This window comes from Necator americanus, chromosome X, assembly GCF_031761385.1.
Source record: "Necator americanus strain Aroian chromosome X, whole genome shotgun sequence".
NCBI classification, from domain to species: Eukaryota; Metazoa; Nematoda; class Chromadorea; order Rhabditida; family Ancylostomatidae; genus Necator; species Necator americanus.
Genome location: NC_087376.1, coordinates 811,533 through 832,055, shown reverse-complemented (window position 1 = coordinate 832,055; position 20,523 = coordinate 811,533). Strand labels below are relative to the sequence as shown.

Here is a 20,523-nt window from a genome sequence, read left to right as displayed (position 1 = left end):
ACAAAGGTTGGTTGTTTCCTGTACGAAGGGTTAGATTATCCGAAAATGCAATTTAAACTACAAGATAATAAGAAAAACCATCGCGGAACTCGATGTCAAAACCTTTTTGCCGTTTGAGGCACAAAATCATAACATTTCCAATTGTTTTGTTAGTCTTGTTGAAATTGCAACAAAGTCCACAAGAGGTTGATGTTGACCATTCCGGAAACAAAAACATACTTCCATAACTTACGCATCTACTCATAATTGCTGGCACAAATAGCTGTAAAGAGACCGATTACAAGTATTAACTTTACATTACAATTTGTAAAGCAAAACCCCAATAGGTATCTGTTTTATGTATGTTTCGAAAAACTTAATTAGGACTGCTGCCCATGTTCGACTGTCTTTGAATCTTGGCATGTTGAAACGTAGTTTTTAATTGATTTAAAAACTTGATTAGGACTATTTCTAATTGGCAACCTTGATTTGTAGTTACTCTTTTCACGTGAACATACCTCTTTCTGGATTTCGTTGCCTTTGGGAACTGTTTCTATGCGGGCAATCTGCGGAAATCCAGCCTCCACACATCCGATCACAAACCACTATCGAACCGCCTCGCTCTGTGTAGCATGTCAATGTGGGGATGTTCTCGTCAGGATGGCGAGACCAGCGATTCCAGTGAGGACCACAATGCCACGTGAACATCAGAAGCAACAGCACATCAACGCCAAATAAATTCTCCATTCGATTAATTCTGATCTGCCGCCAGAATATCATCCGGAAAACAGAGTGGAAAGAAATAAACAAGAATTGGAACGCTGATGTCATACTCTAGGCCTCTGAATGGAAGTACAGTATTTATTTGTATTGGAGGGAAGATTTATTAGATTTCAAAAAGGGGCTCATACATGTGACGTTTACCCTTTCGAAAGTGTCCTGGATCTGATCAAAACCATGGCTGATTACCGTATAGGAGGGATAGCTGAGAAGTCCAGGCCTACCCTACCGTGATAAAGAACGACTTCGAAGGTTTCTATTCCGTGAGGTTTCAGAAAAGCTCTCAAATTGTTTTGTTTTCCAGGGAAGGATGGAAAAAGCCGAGTTACGAGCAGTGATAAAATGTTTTGTTGGCTTAAGGTTTAGATTAAAGAAAGATTAATGCGATGTTAGAGCCAAAACTGGGGACTTTGTTATTTCATACACAACAGTTAAACAAAAGTTTGACTAAAACGTGGTTGTATGAGCTCTCAGGATACTGGAATCATTCTGGAATTGTCAAACTCGGCATTAACTGAGGAACTCATCCAGGAGTCCAACAATGGGATCCTGAATAAATAGGCTGGTAGAAATTGGCCTAGCTAAGGTAGTTGACATATCGAGAGAAAGGACACTCATACCTTCACTGCTATATTGGAAATGAGGAAAATGTCAGGAAAATGAGCGCCGCAATCATCTGGCTCCGTCTAAAACCTCTAATCCATGGTTTTATTGGAACAATGTTTAACGCTTTACGAGTAAAAGCCGACAAATTTTTTGAGTTCGGTTTGAAATTCTTTGCAGGTGAGAACGGTGTATGGGTTAGATTTCGAAGTCATCGAATGGCGAACAGTTATTTTCCAGACTTCCACCAATCACTGGAAGGACGGAACTCACAGATTACCTATTCGACGGCCCAGGTGTAACTCCTCACGAGGAGGTTCAATAGAGGAATAAAATAAACTCGTCATGGTCATTTTTCTTAAACATTTTGTTTTCAAACAGGAAACTTCATTCCATACCTCATCCAAAAAGCAGAAGAATTCATAAGAACCTAATGCAAAACGATTTCACAGAAGGTTTATTTGAAAGCTCTTATTTCTTCAAGGAGTGCAATAATAATCGAATACAGAAAACAAAATGAGGGTATGAAAAATTCATAAATTTCCTTAAAAATGCTAGACAAGATCTGTCACGAATCCTGAGGATAATCTTGAGGACTCGAAAGCCCTCCATGTAGTACGTGGATTCTTGTTGTTGTTTTGTTTTCCCTACTATTCGCTTATCAGAAGTAGTTGTGTGTAAAACCGGTATTTCTTTGAAAGAAGACGAAAAAAAGGTCTATCCTAAGTTTTTTCGTCTTTCCTTTTTCATAACTCGTTTCAAGTTGTTCCTTACTCTTATACATGGACATCAATCGATTTGTGAACGCGAAAACGATCGACTGAACACCACCAGAACTGTTCTGCACTAAAAGTTCCAATGTTGAAATGGCATTTTACAGTAACTGTTTGGAATTCGATGTAATCCTGTATTTGTCTTATGTCATTGTTCTTCTTGATGACAACCTTGTTTTCATACACGTTCAAATGACTTTTTCTAAATTCTCATTTGTCAGGATTCGAATCGTTTCACAACACTCCTATTCCAATAAATTGATGTAACTGAAATTCTTCGACCATACACAAAAAGAGGCAAAAGACGTCGGTGAACAATTTTAGCACGGTGAGAGTGTCTTTGATTTTTTTTCCCCTCCCAATAAAATGAGCAAGTTGGTCAAAATTCACAATGCATAGCAGGCAGATCTGTTCAATGGAGAGTGGTGTATCGTAGTGGATAATCTTGATCGTTGTACCAATGAGAGTGATGTGTTCATAAACATGCACTTTACATGTTGTATATCGGTCAATATTTCGTTCCAAGCTATGTTTACGTTTATCGCCGGCATTCAGACATCGTTGCTTCCTTCCTTCCTCTATTTATCTCGAAGATGAGATGATAGGCAGCAATATTCGAGCGATGGTGAACAGGGGTTGTTGTGTTTGTTAATGAGAGCGTTAAATGAGCTGCAATAGGGGGTAGGTCGCACATGTTAGCGTGAATGTGCGTTGTGTGTTGACAATGGATTGGGTTGCGGCTAAGACGGAAATGAAGACGACGTTTGGCAGAACCTCTTTGTCAAATAGATAGTAGCGGTTCGAGTTTAAACTGACCCGCCGCGACCGCATCAGTAAATGAGAACCCCGTGACCGCATCAGTATTCAGGGACCATTCTCGGGCGATTTTCCTGAATTTCATCTCTCCTAATAGTTTTGTTGGAACACTCTCTATGAGTCAAAACCGACACATTTTTTGTGCCCGGTTTTGAAATTCTTTGCCGATGAAAATGGTGTATGGGCTAGTTTGAGTGAGTTTAAACTGACCGGGACGACCGCATCAGTAAATGAGAAGCTCTCAACAGCATTACTATTCAGGGACCATTCTCGTGAATTCCATCTTTCTTAATAGTTTTATTGGAACAATCTTTAACTCCCTAAGAGTGAAAACCAACACATTTTTTGTGCCCGGTTTGAAATCCTCTACAGATGAAAATTGTGTATTGCTTAGACTTAAAGAGTTAAAGGAAGTTTAAACTGAGCCGAACGACCACATCAGTAAACAGGAACCTCAACCGCATCATTCAGGGACCATCCTCAAACGATTCTAGTGAATTTCATGTCTTTCTAATAGATTTGGTAGACTTTTCCTCACATCAAACTCTTTCAGTACTTCCTAGACTTAGAATTGTACAACTACACAAATAAATTGTACAAGTAAATGTAATAAGTAAGTGCAAGTAAATGCTTTAGATTGTATAAGTACACAAATAACTATAGATCACGACTATAAATCGAAGCTTCCAAACCAGATCCACCAGATCCATTCGGTCAATTGTTCGCAAGCAACGACATACATACATCCGAGCATATAAAAGCAACATTTATTCCTACTGTCACCCTTTAACCACCCTTCGTCACTCTGTGGGGTCCTCTACACATATTTTGGAGGAGGTATTTCAGAAATAGGAATTCTTCTATTCTAGGATCCGGTAAGCAAGTCTCAGGAAGTGTAACTAAGATATGATGTGATTTTTCTCCCAGAAATTATGCGATGGAAGATGTTTCATTTTAATTTTATAACACCTTTACTTTTTTGACCACAACAACAGTTCCCCTAACATTTTTCCATGAACTGGTTTCATTCTCGTGTAGATCACGAAACATTCGTCAAAGAGCGGGAAAGTGTTCGGCCGGTGCGTCGTTTCGGCGCCACACCCGTGTGGTCAAATCAATCGATGCAAGCAGGAAGCGCTACACAAAATCCTAACGAAAGTTGAGGAACCGGTCAAATCTTAGCCTGTCATCCTTCTTATTGTGAGTATCCATCAAAAAATGTCCGTATATAACCATAGTTTTCCTGAAACTTCATCTCCATTTTTCTTTTAAAAACTCAATGCTAACGCTCTTTCGCCTTTTATTTCAGGTCATGTAAAATCCTCTCAGAACCTGTGAAACCCTGACCATGCATTAAGTCGGTGGTGGACAGGTTTGAAATTCACAGGAAAATAAGCGCATGGAAGGTTCTAGCAAAAACCTCTGACTTCAACGATTGTTCTGTAATTCTAGTATCCTGTGATCCGAACAAATCTTAATATTTCTGGAACCGATATCGGGATCTTTGTTTGCAATCGGAACAACGTATCCGAACTTAGTAATGACGCGGTGACTGACATTTTGACGGCTTCTGCAATCAGAAAGTGAGTTTTTCTCAATTCGATGATTTCTTCAAAATAATCAGTTATTGTCTACGCTTTTTTCATCATTTACTCGACCTGTAGGTTTTACCGTCATATATTCGTATTTTTTTAAACCATGTGATAAATAGACAGTAGATCTTTTCACAAAACACAAAAAAAAAGTTGGAAACAAACACCTTCATCTTATCCTGCATTCCTTCATCTCTAGATTCTTTCTCGATTTGTTTACTTCGTAGATTTTGTAAAGTCTGAAATGAAAAGACATGAAGGTATACAGGATAAGTCCCATGAGTCTTCGCCAACTTCGTCAACTACAACTCGTCCGAATAATAACCGCAATTTCAGGCCCCCACATATTCACTGGTCCGTATTCATATGCTTTCCAACAATTTTTTAAAGAAAGAGGATGATATTTCTTTGAAATTATATTCACCATGGGTATCTCCGACTTTTCATATTCCTCTGAGTTTCTGTTGAAACATTGGGCCCATATATCAACTATCTCCGAGTGATTTCGAGAGCGACAACCAGCAGCAGAGCAGCCTCCGAGTGTCTTACGCGCAGCATACCACGAAACCGAAGATGCTGGAGTTTCTCCATGATCAGATAGGGTTAGGGTCATAGTCCATGAGTATAGACGCTATCACGTTCAATTCCTACTAGTCATCCAGAGAAATGGCGCTTGGAACTGTCCTGTCGCATCAGATCCACCTACGATACAACTAGCAACGTGTCACACCCGCGAGAACATGGTACCTGCGGCTTTTGCGAGCGACCAAGCACCCAACAGACTGCTGACGTTGCATTTCCCGCTCCCTGACTGATGCGACGCGTATACCTGCTCTCGAAGAGGTGGGGCGTTACCTGGTGCCTCGCATGGGGATCAGATGCGTCAGGGCTTTTTCTCACGCCGTGTCTCAAGAATCTAAATTATGGGCATTGAGGGTGATCGCGCTCATATCCGTGAACTACACACCTAAAAATATTTATTTGTGTAAAGACCCCAACATCCTCAATTTCGTTGCATGATGGCTTTGAACGTTCATGTTCTGGATGTCGATGAAAACCAACTGCGTCCACTTTTACGCCGCAAAAACGTCGCTGTCTTTCTACTATTTGTTTTATAGCAGACTAATATGTATTAAACAGCGTACAATTTAATTCTAACGAGAAATCCACAATAATTCTAAGGTTACGTTGTTACTAGGACAGGACTCTTGAAAATGCTGCTTCATCCCGAAATAGTTTCGGGAATTCCCTTAAAAATAGAGTTCGAGGGATAAGTACCAAGTGTAAGTATAATGCCATGAGAAGTGGCAAGGCGCCAAAAACCTCGGCTGTGAGGTTGGCACTTCGATATGAGATCGTCTCGATCTACAATCAATTCATCTTTTCCTTACATATTTTGTTCTACATGACAGAACACCTGTGTCCAACAAAGTTTGCGATTCAAGGAGAAAATTCCGTATGTATTAAAAAACGAATTCCTTCCAAAACATATTTTGGGACAGAAAGGAAGAAACACAACATGAAGCTATAAACCTATATATCATATATCATATGTTTCTACTCTCAGAGATCATGGATTCATAGCTTCCTATTTTTCTATTTTGAGGCATGTTTGGTTTTAAAAAAATAGTCGTAAGGAACGAAAAACACTGGAAGCAAAACGGATACGTCCGCTAGGGACCACTCGTAACAAATTGGTTGGACCACTGTAAAAATTTTCAGTTCGTCATAGTAAAGTAAGCGTTAACTCACTTTTTCATGACCGTATATTGGTGGGACCCTCGTCAGATCCAATCGTACTGCAACGACGAGTAACGCCTTCACCGCACTGTTTATGTGCAACTGCTTAATCAATAGCAGGTCAGGTTTCAGGTCGTTTTGACCTGACTTTAAGAAACATTTCTTTTACATTTCTTTCTTTTCTTTAACTACAACCCTCACACGCCTAATTCAAGGTAATGTGTTTTTTTGAAGGTCCACAGTAATATTTTTTGTTGCACTCTAGGAATATTTCGACTATTATGACGAATATTTTACTCCACAGAAAAGTTTTTCCAAGTTTTTCCTCCGGAACCTTAAGGAGTTTATGTTTTTAGCATGGAGAGGCAGCTGGTTTCCATGCTACAATTCCTATAGATGAGATCATCAATATCGTCTACAAGAACTCTTTCAATAACTGGTACAAAGAAGCAACAGTACATTGAGGCACAGCGCGCACTGTTGACACTCACAGCGGACGAATTTCAATGCGATTCTGACCACGATCTCGGCGGTACGTCCTCACTGTGTAAACAATTTGACCGCAGATCAAGCCCGTCACGAGCTACCTCCGAGCTCCAGCCGACATCCACGAGCTTTCAATTGATACCCAAAACTTACGCTCACGAATATCAATGATCGCATCTCATCTAAATCTAACTGAATTCCTCTCAGAGTTTTTGTATCCAACAACACATCTTAGCATCACAGTACTATTACGATGTGTACTAAATTCTCCAATAAGTACCTAATTATTGCCCGAGGTGACGAAGTCCGGACCGATTCGACTCTACGGCTACACATCACCTTGCGAGCGGACGCGTCGCGGTTTTTCCGGCCATGTATTGTCGGATCGTCGTAATTTCCTCTAGCATCTCACTAGTTCTCATGAAACTGATCACCATTGCCCGTTCATCGATCGGATAAGGTGGATTTGAAGTGGTGGCTGGTTTTGTCTGCTCATTGCTTCCTGCAGCTTTCTGCTGCTTGCTGATCACCTTAATGCCCCTGTGCCCGTCTCTGGACCTGTTCCAAGTTGATCGTGTTTGTTTTTGTGCATACTCAACACATTCAGGTGCACTTATGACAATCCCGTTACGTGTTACACTACTTCCGCCAATCTTTTGCTGCTTTCGATAACATTTTTTTTTCTCTTTTGGCTAGATGAAGATCGGTACATAACTCTTCCAATGAACATTCTTCACCAAGGATCTTCTACGGTTAGGCTTCTCTATGTCTACGAACGTTAGCTATTTCCCTTCAATATAGGAAATCTGTTGAACTTGTTTTCGCATATGGAACTGTTCCACCCTTACCAAACAAACTTCTAAGTGATCTCTGCCTACTTTGTACTTTAGTAAACTCGTGTCCCTTCACCCTTTATCAATTTTTTTTTTGAAATTTTTTTTGAAAGAAACAGTTGACGTGATACCAAAAGGACGACAAAGCCGTGATCTTTTTATAGGCAGTTGAACCTGGATTACTAATGACTGTTGTGCTCCGTACAGCTTATGGGTATAACAATTCAATTTAAATAAGCATACTTCGGAAGTCGAACCTCTGGATTATTTCAGTTGTGTAGCCCTTTTCTAGCGTTACAGACTACCATCAATTTCATTTCTAGTAGCGACGTCTCTGCTGACTTTAGCACTAATTATCCAATAGGTTTTACGCCTTAATTCCTCAATCATATTAGACACGCTTTCGACAAAAGAGATATTTAAGGTGATGGATCAGTTCCGCGCAGGAGGTCCGCAACGAGAGTTGTTTGCAGGAGCGGAGGATTTAGCGGACGACGTAAGTTTTTCTTCCTTTTGTTTTGCTAGGATGACATGACCTTCCTTTGTTTCTTTTTTTTTTGTTTTTTTTTTTCTGATCAGAGGTAGTATTTAGTTCCTCATGCGCTTTTTCTCATATGCATTTAACCGAAACCCCTTGTAAAATATATCCTGAATCCTCTACAGCCTATGACATTTCCAACTTGAGTTGTGATGGATGACATGTGCTCATGAATATCGATTGCAGGTGCTTCGTCGTACCAGGCATGTTCTACCACACGTCGCACGACTTTGCCTTATTTCCACATTTTTAGAAGATGGAATTAGGATGTGGTTCCAATGGGAAGATCAACGACAGTTTATGCAGGTCCCTGATTTCTTTGTTCCTATAGTTGATATAATTAACAACAACAGTTTTTATAGGAATCCTGGTCATGTGGATGGTTCCTTGCGAGTTGTTTTGTGATTTACAATTTCTTTGGACAATTCGTGCCCGTCATCATGATCATGCTAAGGAAGAAAGTAGGTTTTTTAGTCTTTATTCCATTATAAATGTCTTTGGAATAGCTCGTATGGTCATGGGATTCGTCGTAGGACACTCGTTCCTTACTCTTCTTACAAGCATTTGGGCAGTTGAATTCCGTTACCTAGGTGTACTCCCACTACAAGGTTGTTGAAGCTTGTATGAATAAATTTTGCACTGTACCACTGCTTTTACGCGAATATATACATATACTGTAGAACGTAAACTTCTCGATTTTTTTCAGTAAATTTTGTCATAAAGGACTATAAGGGATGCTTTCCGCAATCCTCGAAATGCCATTGAACACAAAAGGCACTGCCACGATATCTTCGTGGAGATCCTTGGCGAGAAATGATATTTTCTGCGCGCTTCATCTGTAGCACTTTATCGAACTTATACAAAAGCGTCCTTTTTCTGCCTACAACGCCTCACTACTTTTCCAGCTGTCAGTCAGAATTGTTGTTGTTATACAAGCGGTTGGTAGTACATTCATAGCTCTTTGTAATGATGCCTTAACAGGAATTAAGTGACTGGGACGTTTTGCAATTCTGTATTCTTCAGCCGTAAGCACAATAATGAATACTCAGCTCCTCTTATTGTAATAGCTCCAGCATCGCGAGCAAAGGACCTCGGATATTGACACTATCAGTTTTTTTTTTTTTTGAAGTGATCCACTATTTTAAGGTAACAATTGCCTGTGCTGTACTCGGATCTATTGTCCTCCTACAAACTGTTGCTTACCATATTCTATGGGATCTGAAATTCCTTGCTAGGTTGGCTTTATTAATTATTTTCTTTTTTTTCTAAACCATTCAGAGCCATCGATCTAGTATGCCTAATCCATTGAACAGCAATGAAATATAACTTAATCCTCATCGAATTAATAGATACGGAGCTTATTTGAAAATCTGACCTTGATCTTGATTTTCTTGATGAATCTCGATTTCCTCTTACCGCAACATTTAAAGAGATTATGCAACCATTAGCGCTTTCGATTTATGATTATTCAAAATGTAGATTACAACTTCTCCAAATATAAAAAAGCGATCGAAATCACGCAGAAGATAGTAGTAATCTGGATGGAAAATACATTTTGATGGGCGTTTAGAGCATTTACGTCAATTAGGTCACGTTTAAAATGAACCGCACCGCCACTTTTCACGTTCCATACATACATTTTCGCATTTTTGTCTTGCGTTTTTCAAGAAGAATTTCTCACTATTTTCTCCAGAAATGTTGCTGTTGGTGGAGGATTGGTGCTGCTCCTGGCTGAAACTCAAGAAGAAAAAGCATCACTTTTTGCTGGAGTGCCAACGATGGGTGACTCAAACAAACCGAAATCGTACATGTTACTAGCTGGACGTGTGCTCCTGATCTTCATGTTCACATCCTTGCTACATTTCGAAATGAGCCTTCTGCAGGTAAAATGTGTATTTCTTCTTAATTTTGTAGAATATGATGAAGTGCGTGTTGAACACCTTTTCTTCTCATCATCTATCATATATCCTTATTTTGTGATGACTTTCTTCCTATGAGCTGAGAGAGATTCATATGTTTTTGCCACTGCACCACGTACTATTCAAATGTAATCTGCTCATTTTTATAACGATGATGAATTTGATCCCCATATGGTTGTCGTAGAAATCACTGTGGTCGGTGTAGAAAGTCAATACATCCATGTTAATCCAATTTCAGTTAATGATTTTAGAGTACACCGTTTTAAGTAAAAATTGGCACTCTACCTTGTCTAGCAGTAATTCATCTCCAACATTTCACCTTTTGTATTTTTTTTTAGAATTAAAAAGGTCGTAGCGTTGTTCACAGTGGTTGCAATGCAGTTCTGTCAAACGGTCTGACTTCGAATGCATCTGCGTAAGCGTTTGTCCTCGAAGTGTACTTTCGGTGACCTCGGCAGCCCGATTGGGTCTAGCGAGGATTCCTTTGCGGTCGCAGCCCAGTACCCAATTGTTCCAGAAGTCAGGTCGTTTTAACCGAATTGCAACTACGTTTACCTTGGCTGCCTAGCCTGCACCTCTTTTACTTATAGTTGCTAATTAGGAACATTTTGTAGCTCGCGGTCTCCTGCGAAAGAAGCGCTGAATCTTTAGAATATATCACTCAGGATTACCTATTCGTTTTCCAGGTGGTCGAAATTGTTGTCGGATTCGCTCTGATTATGCTGGTTTGTGTTGGATACAAGACAAAGTTATCTGCGATGTTCCTCGTTGTCTGGCTGTTCGGGCTAAATCTCTGGTTGAACGCCTGGTCAGTGTTCTCCGTAACTTCTCTACTGGATATTTTGTACCTATTGCCTCTCTTTATTTGCAGGTGGACCGTCCCATCTGATCGTTTTTATCGTGATTTCATGAAGTATGACTTCTTCCAAACAATGTCTGTGATCGGAGGTACACTGAATCTTACTCTGTCGTAATTTTATTATGCAATTCAACATTCTTGGACTCTAGTAGCGTCAGATCCGAACGTAACCTAATCATGCCAAAACCTGGAACCTTCAACCTTGTATTTTTGACTTCTACTCTCTCTCTCCATCCATTATTTCCGTGCACAATCGTAAAAGAGTAATTGTATTATTTCGTAGGACCATTCAGTGCTGGTTCATAGTGTCGCCTCATAGGAATTTTGAACAATGTACAGCGTGCTTGATCCTTTCCCATGACATTCTTTTTACACTCCTACATTGGTAGCGGGGTTCCTGTTTTATGCGTGGTCCTGGCAAATCCTATTAAGGTGTGAAAGTTGAATACATCATCTTCGCATACCTGCATGTTTGTTGTGTCTCGCGGAGGTAATCGACTTCTGTCACGTCTACGTCCGCTTCGATCAGCTTACTAGAAGCAGACGAATCGCCACTAAATCATGCAAAGCTCAAAAAACCTTGTCCATGTGTATGTGTGCATCCATGTTGAACCATGAAATTACTTCCATACAATTCCTGTGGATGTTCTTTAAAACAATGAGTCGTTGCTGAAACTCTGACGCTATTGTTCTTGTGCTAAAATTTTCTGGTATCAATTCAATTCCCACCTATTGCGAGTTTCAGCACACCTTCACAAATCGTTCGCAAGCCCTGTATCCTATTGCATTACTGTAACGTTTGTTTTCTCCTCCTCTAACATTATTTCATTTACAGGTTTACTACTAGTTATCGCCTATGGCCCCGGCGGTGTTTCTGTTGATGACTACAAGAAGCGATGGTGAAAAAGAACGTCGACACATGCATTGTCATGTAGTTGGCGAAGAGGCATGCAATCGGTCTATTGATTATAATTCTATCATTATAATTCCTGTGGTTGTTTTTAGTGAATATTTGAGTGCTTGCTTTCTTTTCTAATTTATTTCTTTTTTGCTGCATTTGGGTCTATTCAATGCTTGATTCTACGTCAAGAAGTGTTTTTGTTAATGAAGGAAGATAAATCTTTATTTCGCCATATACTTACTGTTTTTCACTATTTGAGGTTTTTAGTTTTGTTTTTCTTAAAGGAAACTTAGAGGAAAACTATGTCCTAAATGTGTCTTCTTCAATGTGCTCTTCTGCTAAAATTGATGGAATTGATCTCATCGTAACTGCCTTATTTTCAAACTTCAGGCCAAGATATGTTGTAAAACACGTGTGGTGAAAAATGAAAGGTCAAAAGCTGGAGTTTGCATCAATAGCCGGGAAGTGTTCAGAGACGAACAAACCCCGCTCATGGTTTAGGTTCATGAAAAAACATTGGGATTTAGCACAAAAAAAAACGGAATGCGAATATCGATTGAAGTACGGGTTTGCATTAGGGAATTCTGCATTCGACCATATGTGCACTTCAACTTTTCACTTACATTTGATACATTCAAGCTCCATTTTACAGAGGGAGAATATGTTGTTGCGTGAACGATTATCTGTTTACGAAGAAGTAGATGAAAAACTGCTTGATAATATAAGCCGAAGAGTGGTTGCGCCTATTAAATCATAAGTCGATACGTTTTGGAAACTTGGAACTAGTTACATAAAGATTATACGATTAATGTGAAGAGAGTTGCATCAGCTTTTTTTTCCATTACAGTTTTTCATTTCATTGGTGGTGAAAGATGTTTTAGTTGTACCTCAGGCACGATCGAGGAGACGTAGGAGAACGCACGAACAAAAATAGGATTAGATGTTTTGTAATAGTTTGCCTGCGAGGTTTTTAGATGGAACCTTTTATTTGCCTGACGTTTCGGCTTTTTCGCAGATAGGGCAAAGAGGTCTAAATAGAGGATGACTGGAGCAATGCTACGTTCATCCCGTCAAGTGCCACACTACCCTGGGTCAGTGTTTCGATAATCGTTCAAGTAGTGGAAGCAGAACCCATCTACATTGAAAATAGTCCAACGTTCCACCGGATGACTGTGGTGCGGCTGGTAGCACACCCTTGTCGCTCACTGTACCAGCGAATGAGTATTGCTGCGTGTGGATCACCAGCGGCGATATGGATTATTTGATCTACACACAGAATATCGGGCGGTTATAGGTCACAGAGCGGTACAAGTGGCAAGAACTCATTCGTTATCGACCAGCATTTATTCCTATCATTCATTAAAGGGTTTCTTTTAAGAATCCAAAACGCCTTCAACGTCTTCCTTGTCGATATTTCTTTTTCGTGAGCCAGTATAACGCATTTCACATCATAATCTTTTCCGTTGTTGGCCTCATGTCTATGCTTTCCTGGTGGTGTTATCAGACTTTTTCGTCGTTTTCCTGCCATATGTTCATTAATCCTCACTCCAACATTCCTACCGGTCTCCATAGTGTAAGTTGCACTGCACATCAAGCACTCAATCTCATACATTGCCTTCATTTACAAACGTAGACAGAATATGCCGAGGTTTCAAGACAAGAGAACATTCGAACTAATAGGATTAGGGTATTGTCAAGGTAGTTGTGAAGAGGTTTGATCACTTGAATTGTGGATTGAATCTCCTATTTGAAGCTCTGAATGAAGCGATTCGCCGAAATGCCAGTCAATAAAATCGATTAAGAAACTCGTGTACAGCTCATCAAAAATCAGCCAACATCTGTTAATGGTGGTTTCATAATGCATAGAAAGTCGAATATTCCTAACAAAGTGATCTTTATCGATTTCTCTAACCGTTCGGAGTGATAATGGATTATTTTAATTTAATATTTTAAGAATTTTTAGATCAGAGACTGCTCTGAGTATGCTTGACCATCATTCAGCAACAGATCGAATAATAAGTGGTGGTATTTCGTATTTTTTATGAAATCTAGAATAGACATCCACATTGCGCCAAATTACACTTAAACAGTCGGATTTAGTGTTTTAGAAGTGTGGTAAGCGTGTCTATCAAAAATTTGAACCTGATAGTATATTCCTGTGTTGTTTCGGGGTGACGTTGGTGTAGTTCTGGGCGGAAAGTCAAGAATTTCTCACTGCAATAATTATTTAATTTATATCTTGCAGTAATCGCATTCACAAAAAAAAAACTACACGTGGGCCTGCCCCTTCCTATCTCTTACCCACTTTCTAACCAGCAATTCCTACGTGTTTTCCAGAAATATATTTTGTTTATGTGTATTTCTCGCTTTCAGAGGAACTTTACTTGATTCATTTTTTTTTTACTATTTTAAAACTTATTTAAATGACTTCTCACTTCTTTCTGGACTTCTTTTTCTATTATTCGACTATAGGAAATTTATGATGAAAGGACATAAACATTTTCTGTTGTCTTTGATTGTAGAGGTATCGCTATAAAATCCATGTTTTACCACAGAGTTTCGGATCTTTTCAGTGACGTGCACCTCCTTGAAAGTTTCTCCTCCGAACACACTTTTTTTACGACAGATTCTACACGTAACTAATCAAAATGATGCATTAGGCGTTGTCTTCATCACCTTCCCCTACTAGATACGGTTTCGACTGTCCAGTTCGATCGCAAACTAATCGAGTTCACTTTCTGCGCACTGTCCTCACCCATCATTTCTGATAGCTAAAAACCGAATCTTTAGAGTCCGAGACTGACCCACTTGTTCATTATAAAGGAGGACTGTTGTTTGCCTCGTAGCGTTCCTGATTTATTCTTTTCCCTCGAGTTTGGTCCAGAAAATTTGCTATTACTGCACTGAAAAGGATGAAGGTCCAAACAGCTACCCTAATTGCATCTTCTGTGTCTGCCGTTACACTCGGTGCGTGCCTCGTGGCAATGTTCTCCATCTATTCTGACGTAGCTGGCTTCTGGATTGAGCTCGAAAGAGAACTTAGCAATTTCAGGGTTGGATTTGTTTTATTAACTATTATATGTATCACAAGCTATATAAGCAGAATTACTCGCCATTCATAGAAAAAAAAAACTTGTTCCAGGTCACAACCGATTACCTTTGGAAAGACATTATGAGTATTGGATCGGCAAGAAGGGTCCGCCGTCAGTATGAAAATGCATCAACCAGCAAATCTCCCAGCGATGGACCACCTTCAGTCCCTCCTGGTAGCCCTCCTTCCACACCTCCTGTCTTTGCCCAGCAACCAGGAGCTAACGGAGATACACGATGTAACTGCAACGTTGACAGCAAATGCCCACCCGGTCCTCCAGGACCAAAGGGAGTTCCAGGTGCACCAGGTCCTGAAGGACAATCAGGCCTAGACGGAAAACCAGGTTTTAACTCCGATGACATTGTACCTCGACGAAATACAATTGGCTGCTTCTACTGCCCTAGTGGACCGCCTGGGCCACCCGGGGCGCTGGGTCGTCCTGGGCCTCGGGGACTGCCAGGACCAAAGGGGATTGATGGAAACCCGGGACGAGATGGAACACCAGGAAGCCCTGGAGAGCAAGGACCAGCTGGATCTATTGGAAAGCTCGGAGAGCCTGGACTTCCAGGAGTAAAAGGCCTTGATGCAGAGCATCCAGTTGGTAGGCCCGGGCCGAAAGGTCCTAGTGGTGATGCAGGACTCCCAGGACCGCCTGGTCCCAATGGACTTAATGGATCTCATGGAAGATCCGGACCGATTGGACCTCCGGGAGCAACTGGTGTGCCAGGACCTCAAGGCCCTGATGGAACAATTGGCGATGAGGGTCTCGAAGGAAGACCCGGGAAAGATGCAGAATACTGCCCGTGTCCTGACCGCCCTTCTGATTTCGAATCTACTGCCCGGAATGGTTATCAGCGGCTTCAAACTCTGTAAATATTAAAAATATCGATTCCATACTTTTACGATTGAAATCATCAACTTAACTTCTCACAATCTGTCAATTGTCAAAATAATGGAAATGAAATTGTGAAAACAATGTAACGCTACCAGTGTTGGTCCTCAAATATTCCACAATCACACATCAGAATCTCACAGTAGAGGTTTTCGTTCCTAACGTCATAGAAATTATGTTTATGTTGTACTGAACTTGACTTTCATTTCAAAAACGGTCCATTCAATACTTCTCGTAGAGGAAGACATTCGAACGGTAGCTTAAAAATCGAATATTTCTCCATAATACAGGAAAGCCAATCTTTTCACAGGGTACACAACCTACGATATAGTATTTCAACTGTCACTGGACTGTGAATCGAAAGATTGCTTTTTGTTGACGCTGTTATCGCTAATCAGGTCCCATCGCACGAAACAACAACGAAAGACCTTGCGACTATTGTTGTCCCTATTCTCCAAATGATCACAGGTGTTTCCACAAATACCGTAAACATGTTTTATTTCATAGTTCTTTTACACGTGACCCATTCATAAAATTTATGATACCGATACTGTTGTTAACGATTAGTACAAATGTAATGTTACCTATACAATTGCAACAATTCGAAAGAGAATCTACAAATTAAACCGTATCTCACAAATAACATATCATCACCTAAGTACTCCTTAAATACACTGCGAACCTGTAGAAAAGACTGAATAAAATTCGAGTAAATCCAGTTATTTTCTTGCTGGTATGTTATCTTGGAGCAAAACCGGCAGTAACATTAGAATCTTCTTGATATGACTGCTAAACTTTGGCAAGAAATTCGAGCTCGACTGCAGAAGCGTGGGACACTGCCTCACATTCATAAAAAGTCGGCGTTCCACCCCTGTAGTTCTCCTAAAATATACTTTGAATCTCTGGTTTTCATCAAAATTAGCGATTCTCTTTTTCCTTTTTTTAGGGAAGAAAAGGGGGAAAGAAACAAAGAAAGGACGAAAGAAAGAAATGATAGAGATAAAACCGTCCATTTTGGGATTTTCGCTCATCGGAGATATGTTGGAAAGGCCGAACGTTTCCACCACTTTTTTTCGGTTCTTCTGTTCCCCAGGAGAGAAAAGGGTTCCCAAAGTTTTGAGAAATCTCCGACTTCGACACGGTTTTACTGGGGTACCAGAGCACCCCGATATTTTGTACATCTAAGACCATTTCAATGACAATATTTCTTCATTTTATCTCTGTTCACCTTAATGTAATTCTTCACATCGTCAAGATTATCCTTCCTCACAAGTGAAACTGTGCAACCACCGAAACCACCGCCAGTCATTCGTGAACCGAATACACCTTCGCATGACAACGTAAGTGATACTAATTCATCAATCTCAGGGCAAGAAACACGGTATTTGTCCCTGGAATGAAAGAAAAAAACCTGTCCCTATAAATTTCTATCAAATGAAACACTTACTTGAGAGAGTTGTGACTCTCGCACATATATCGTCCAAAATGAGTGATATCATTATCTAGCAGTGCCTCGCTAGCCTTAAACGTTCGTTCGATCTCATCAACCTGCAAAGACCCCTACCAGAATCCTTTCACTATTTTCGTGCGAAAAAAAGAGTACTGTCAGGAAGTCACGTTTACTTACGACATGAAGGGCACAATCAAGCGCACCAGAATTAAAAAGCGACGACTTCTCGTGCAGGAGGTCGTGGGTAACATCACGCCACGAAGGTAGGTTTAGGCTGAAGTCCATTATTCGTCACTTATTCATGGCTTGAACGAATGGGAATTCGAATAAACACACACATCCGAAGCACTTCTTCAACCACTTCTCTTCTTTTCTTGTACTCACCACCGGCGTGCATGTGATGTACTCCGCTATTAATGATGAGAAAGAGGGCGTCGTGGGATATGCTCATGGGAATCAAATCGTAGGAAAGCGATCTGTGATAAACATTAGCGATTACCATGGATAACATTGATAACAAAGAAAATGTCATGCACCATCGTCAAAAACCTCAAAAGCGCCGTTAACAAATGACTTCTATCAGATTACTTGACGAAATGCGACAGAAGAATGCTCAAATTCTATATTGAATTTAATCAATAAAATCATATTATGAGAAAGGCGGGAAAACTTAGAACATCTAGAAAGGTAAGGATTGAAATGGTAGAGCCTTGTAAAAAAAAACACGGAAGGTATTGAATTTCGTAAAGGAAACAGAAGTCTGTATTCCTTCCGGGACGACAAAAAGAGCAACGCGGAACACTTGCTGCAGAGTGCGTTAACTAGCATAGTCGCATGATGAAAGCCTACAGATCAAAGAGAAACTGCTCAAAACACTTCATCTTTCTCTGACTTTTCTTCTTTCTTTTAATGTTACTGAATTCAAGACACTAAACGCAAACAACTGGCGCTGTTCTTCTCGTCTTAAACTGAAATACAGTAAAAACCACTTTAAAAAGTGATCTATAATCAATACGAGAAGCGAATCCACCTGCAATCAATACGAAGAGCGTGAGCATGTTCGGCTAAGGCAATAACAAACTGATCCATAATTCCACAAGGCATTCCCGCATACTCGTGTTCAACTCGACGACATAGCTCTGCACTACTTACCCCTGTGGGTAGAGGCTCTAAACTGATTCAATACGGGACTAATATGTTCACTATTCAAAAATACACTGAAACAATTATTTACCTAGGAAGAATTGGGAAACGAAGTGATATGAAGCTAACTCGAGTGCAGCAGAGCTGCTAAGTCCAGATCCGATAGGAATACTGGAGTGAACAACAACATCAAAACACAGGTCACATGCCGTTAACGCGAAAACACCTTGGATATACCGTCCCCAATTCACATTCTAAACAAAGATAAAAGGGCAAAAGAAACATAGGAATACAAAGACAACTGTAAACCTTTTCGATGATAGTATCATACGGCCGCCGAATGACAACAGGATCCGAGAAATGGGATGAGAAGATATTTGTGAATCCTCTCCTTTGATCATCCGTTTTGCGGCCCAGCACAACAGTGTACAGGGGAATAGCCTGGAAAATAAATAGATATTACACATAGCACTTAGTTACACTAAAGTATAAAAAGTATGTCAAAGTTGATTCAACAGTATTTCCAAACAGATAATATGCTCGCTCACCTACCATGGGTAGAACAACTCCATCACAGTAATCAACATGATCTCCAATAAGATTCACCCGTCCTGGAGCAGCCGCAGCCTTTAACTCCTGTAATTGATAATAGCAGAAAAATTCGAATTCAAGCAATCGTAAATGAAACTAAATACATTCGACAATTCTTGACCATTTAAGCATAAAATTGTAGAACTTACATTTATTGGACTAGCACCAAAATGAGTCAAAAATAATTCGTAGGCTTCGCGAACGACACCATGCTTCAAATTAATAACATGCTCAGGCTCTGGAGTACGATTGTTTTCGCTGTCATACAGGCGTTCTTCTAATATCTTCTCCCCAATCGAGTAATCTGCCATAATCTGCACATAGTAGAAGATATTTCGGAAAGACACGAATCGCAGCAGTGACATGCTAACAATGACAAGACAATGACAGGTGCTGGAAGTTGCGTTGAGGAATAGACACTACGGATGCAGAGAGCCAACACGCACGGCTGGGGCAGCACTCTCACGTTTGTGTTGGCTGCGGAGTAGAAGCCCTGTTATGCAGACAACTTGAAGGCAGCGTATCACGAAATCGACGTACTACGCAAATACGCAAACCCGTAGAGTTCGGATTGTAGATTACAGAACCTGGGTAGAATGTAGTCAGGGGGAGGGGGCACTCAGTCGCGCTCTTATTTCTGGAAGTAAATAACCAAATCAGACGGAGCCTTAGGACCTAACCATCACTCCTAGAAGATTTTTGATATATAAGCTAAGTTACTAAGAGAAGAAAGGAAGCTAAAGCTTCCAGGAATAAGAGCGCGAATATGTGCCCCTCCCCTGCCCCTCCCTCCCCCAACCAACTTTTTGCCCAGAACCTGGTTTGGCTCCTCTCAACCTCCTCTAATCGTAAAAAAAACGGCGTGAAAGGCGACGTTTTTTTTTTAGACGTAAATTGGAACCCATGACCCCTACACACGCGCCGCGTCTACCAGGAAAGGGAGACTACCGGAGCGTGTACAAGGGGATGTGTTCAAACGTACCTCACAGGAACAAACCCCGTTCCTATGTTGTTTTTTACGACGGTCAAGGGAAGATGGGAGAAACCACGATGGGTTCTGTAATCTGCAGCCCGAACCCCGGGTTCTCTGGCGTTCCTGTATCACGTCAATTTCATGATATAAAACAGATGCGCTACAGGGCACTCCCTTAACAGTCACTCGTCAGCTACAATGATACGTATTGATAAAATCGTTCCAAATTAGTGTGGTTGTGTGGAAAATCACTTACGGTCACGAAAAGCACGATTGAAAACCAATTAACTTTGCAAGTAAACATTTATGTCACTTCGCATAAACGTCTGCGCGACAATTCGTCTTAATTGATCGCTGCCGCTAGCGTTCAACCCGCCTTCTTACACGGTGGAGACGGGCGTTGCAGCACTGCAAGGCGGGCAGGCAAACACCTTGGAGCTCTCTTGCTACGACAGTTATTCGCCCTTTTTTGGAGAGGATTGTTTCATAGTTCTTAACGTGCCTCCTCTAACATTTTGATTTTCCTGATGAATCAACGAAGATCGTTTCATCGATAAGCGGAAT

General features: G+C 40.6%; 3 protein-coding genes across 7 annotated transcripts; 2 read left to right on the top strand and 1 right to left on the bottom strand.

Annotated features, from left to right (window-relative positions):
- Positions 1-1,418: 1,418 nt before the first annotated feature.
- Positions 1,419-11,821, top strand: RB195_021119 (uncharacterized protein; the record flags this gene model as incomplete). 3 transcript variants are annotated; one of them, XM_064207699.1, is made up of 12 exons in its annotated part: positions 1,419-1,559; positions 2,460-2,463; positions 3,990-4,030; positions 6,777-6,815; positions 8,027-8,098; positions 8,327-8,446; positions 8,503-8,601; positions 9,287-9,375; positions 9,834-10,023; positions 10,746-10,867; positions 10,931-11,007; positions 11,754-11,821. In XM_064207699.1, the coding sequence occupies 12 exons, from the start codon at positions 1,419-1,421 to the stop codon at positions 11,819-11,821; spliced, it is 1,062 nt and encodes a 353-aa protein (XP_064063579.1). The 3 variants fall into 3 exon arrangements, with proteins under 3 accessions (XP_064063579.1, XP_064063580.1, XP_013304894.2); XM_064207698.1 differs by lacking the exons at positions 1,419-1,559; positions 2,460-2,463; positions 3,990-4,030; positions 6,777-6,815 and adding an exon at positions 7,492-7,521; XM_013449440.2 differs by lacking the exons at positions 1,419-1,559; positions 2,460-2,463; positions 3,990-4,030; positions 6,777-6,815 and having other exon boundaries at positions 8,030-8,098.
- A 1,526-nt stretch (positions 11,822-13,347) lies between these two features.
- On the top strand, positions 13,348-15,783 carry RB195_021118 (uncharacterized protein; the record flags this gene model as incomplete). Of its 2 annotated transcripts, none has more annotated exons than XM_064207697.1 (2): positions 13,348-13,392; positions 14,962-15,783. In XM_064207697.1, 2 exons carry the CDS (start codon positions 13,348-13,350, stop codon positions 15,781-15,783), a joined length of 867 nt encoding a protein of 288 aa, XP_064063578.1. The 2 variants fall into 2 exon arrangements, with proteins under 2 accessions (XP_064063578.1, XP_013304893.2); XM_013449439.2 differs by lacking the exon at positions 13,348-13,392 and adding an exon at positions 14,732-14,872.
- An 808-nt stretch (positions 15,784-16,591) lies between these two features.
- Positions 16,592-19,351, bottom strand: RB195_021117 (uncharacterized protein; the record flags this gene model as incomplete). 2 transcript variants are annotated; one of them, XM_064207696.1, is made up of 10 exons in its annotated part: positions 16,592-16,684; positions 17,031-17,193; positions 17,250-17,350; positions 17,430-17,526; positions 17,591-17,728; positions 18,283-18,421; positions 18,487-18,649; positions 18,705-18,836; positions 18,948-19,031; positions 19,136-19,351. In XM_064207696.1, the coding sequence occupies 10 exons, from the start codon at positions 19,349-19,351 to the stop codon at positions 16,592-16,594; spliced, it is 1,326 nt and encodes a 441-aa protein (XP_064063577.1). The 2 variants fall into 2 exon arrangements, with proteins under 2 accessions (XP_064063577.1, XP_013304892.2); XM_013449438.2 differs by having other exon boundaries at positions 19,136-19,297.
- Positions 19,352-20,523: the final 1,172 nt, after the last annotated feature.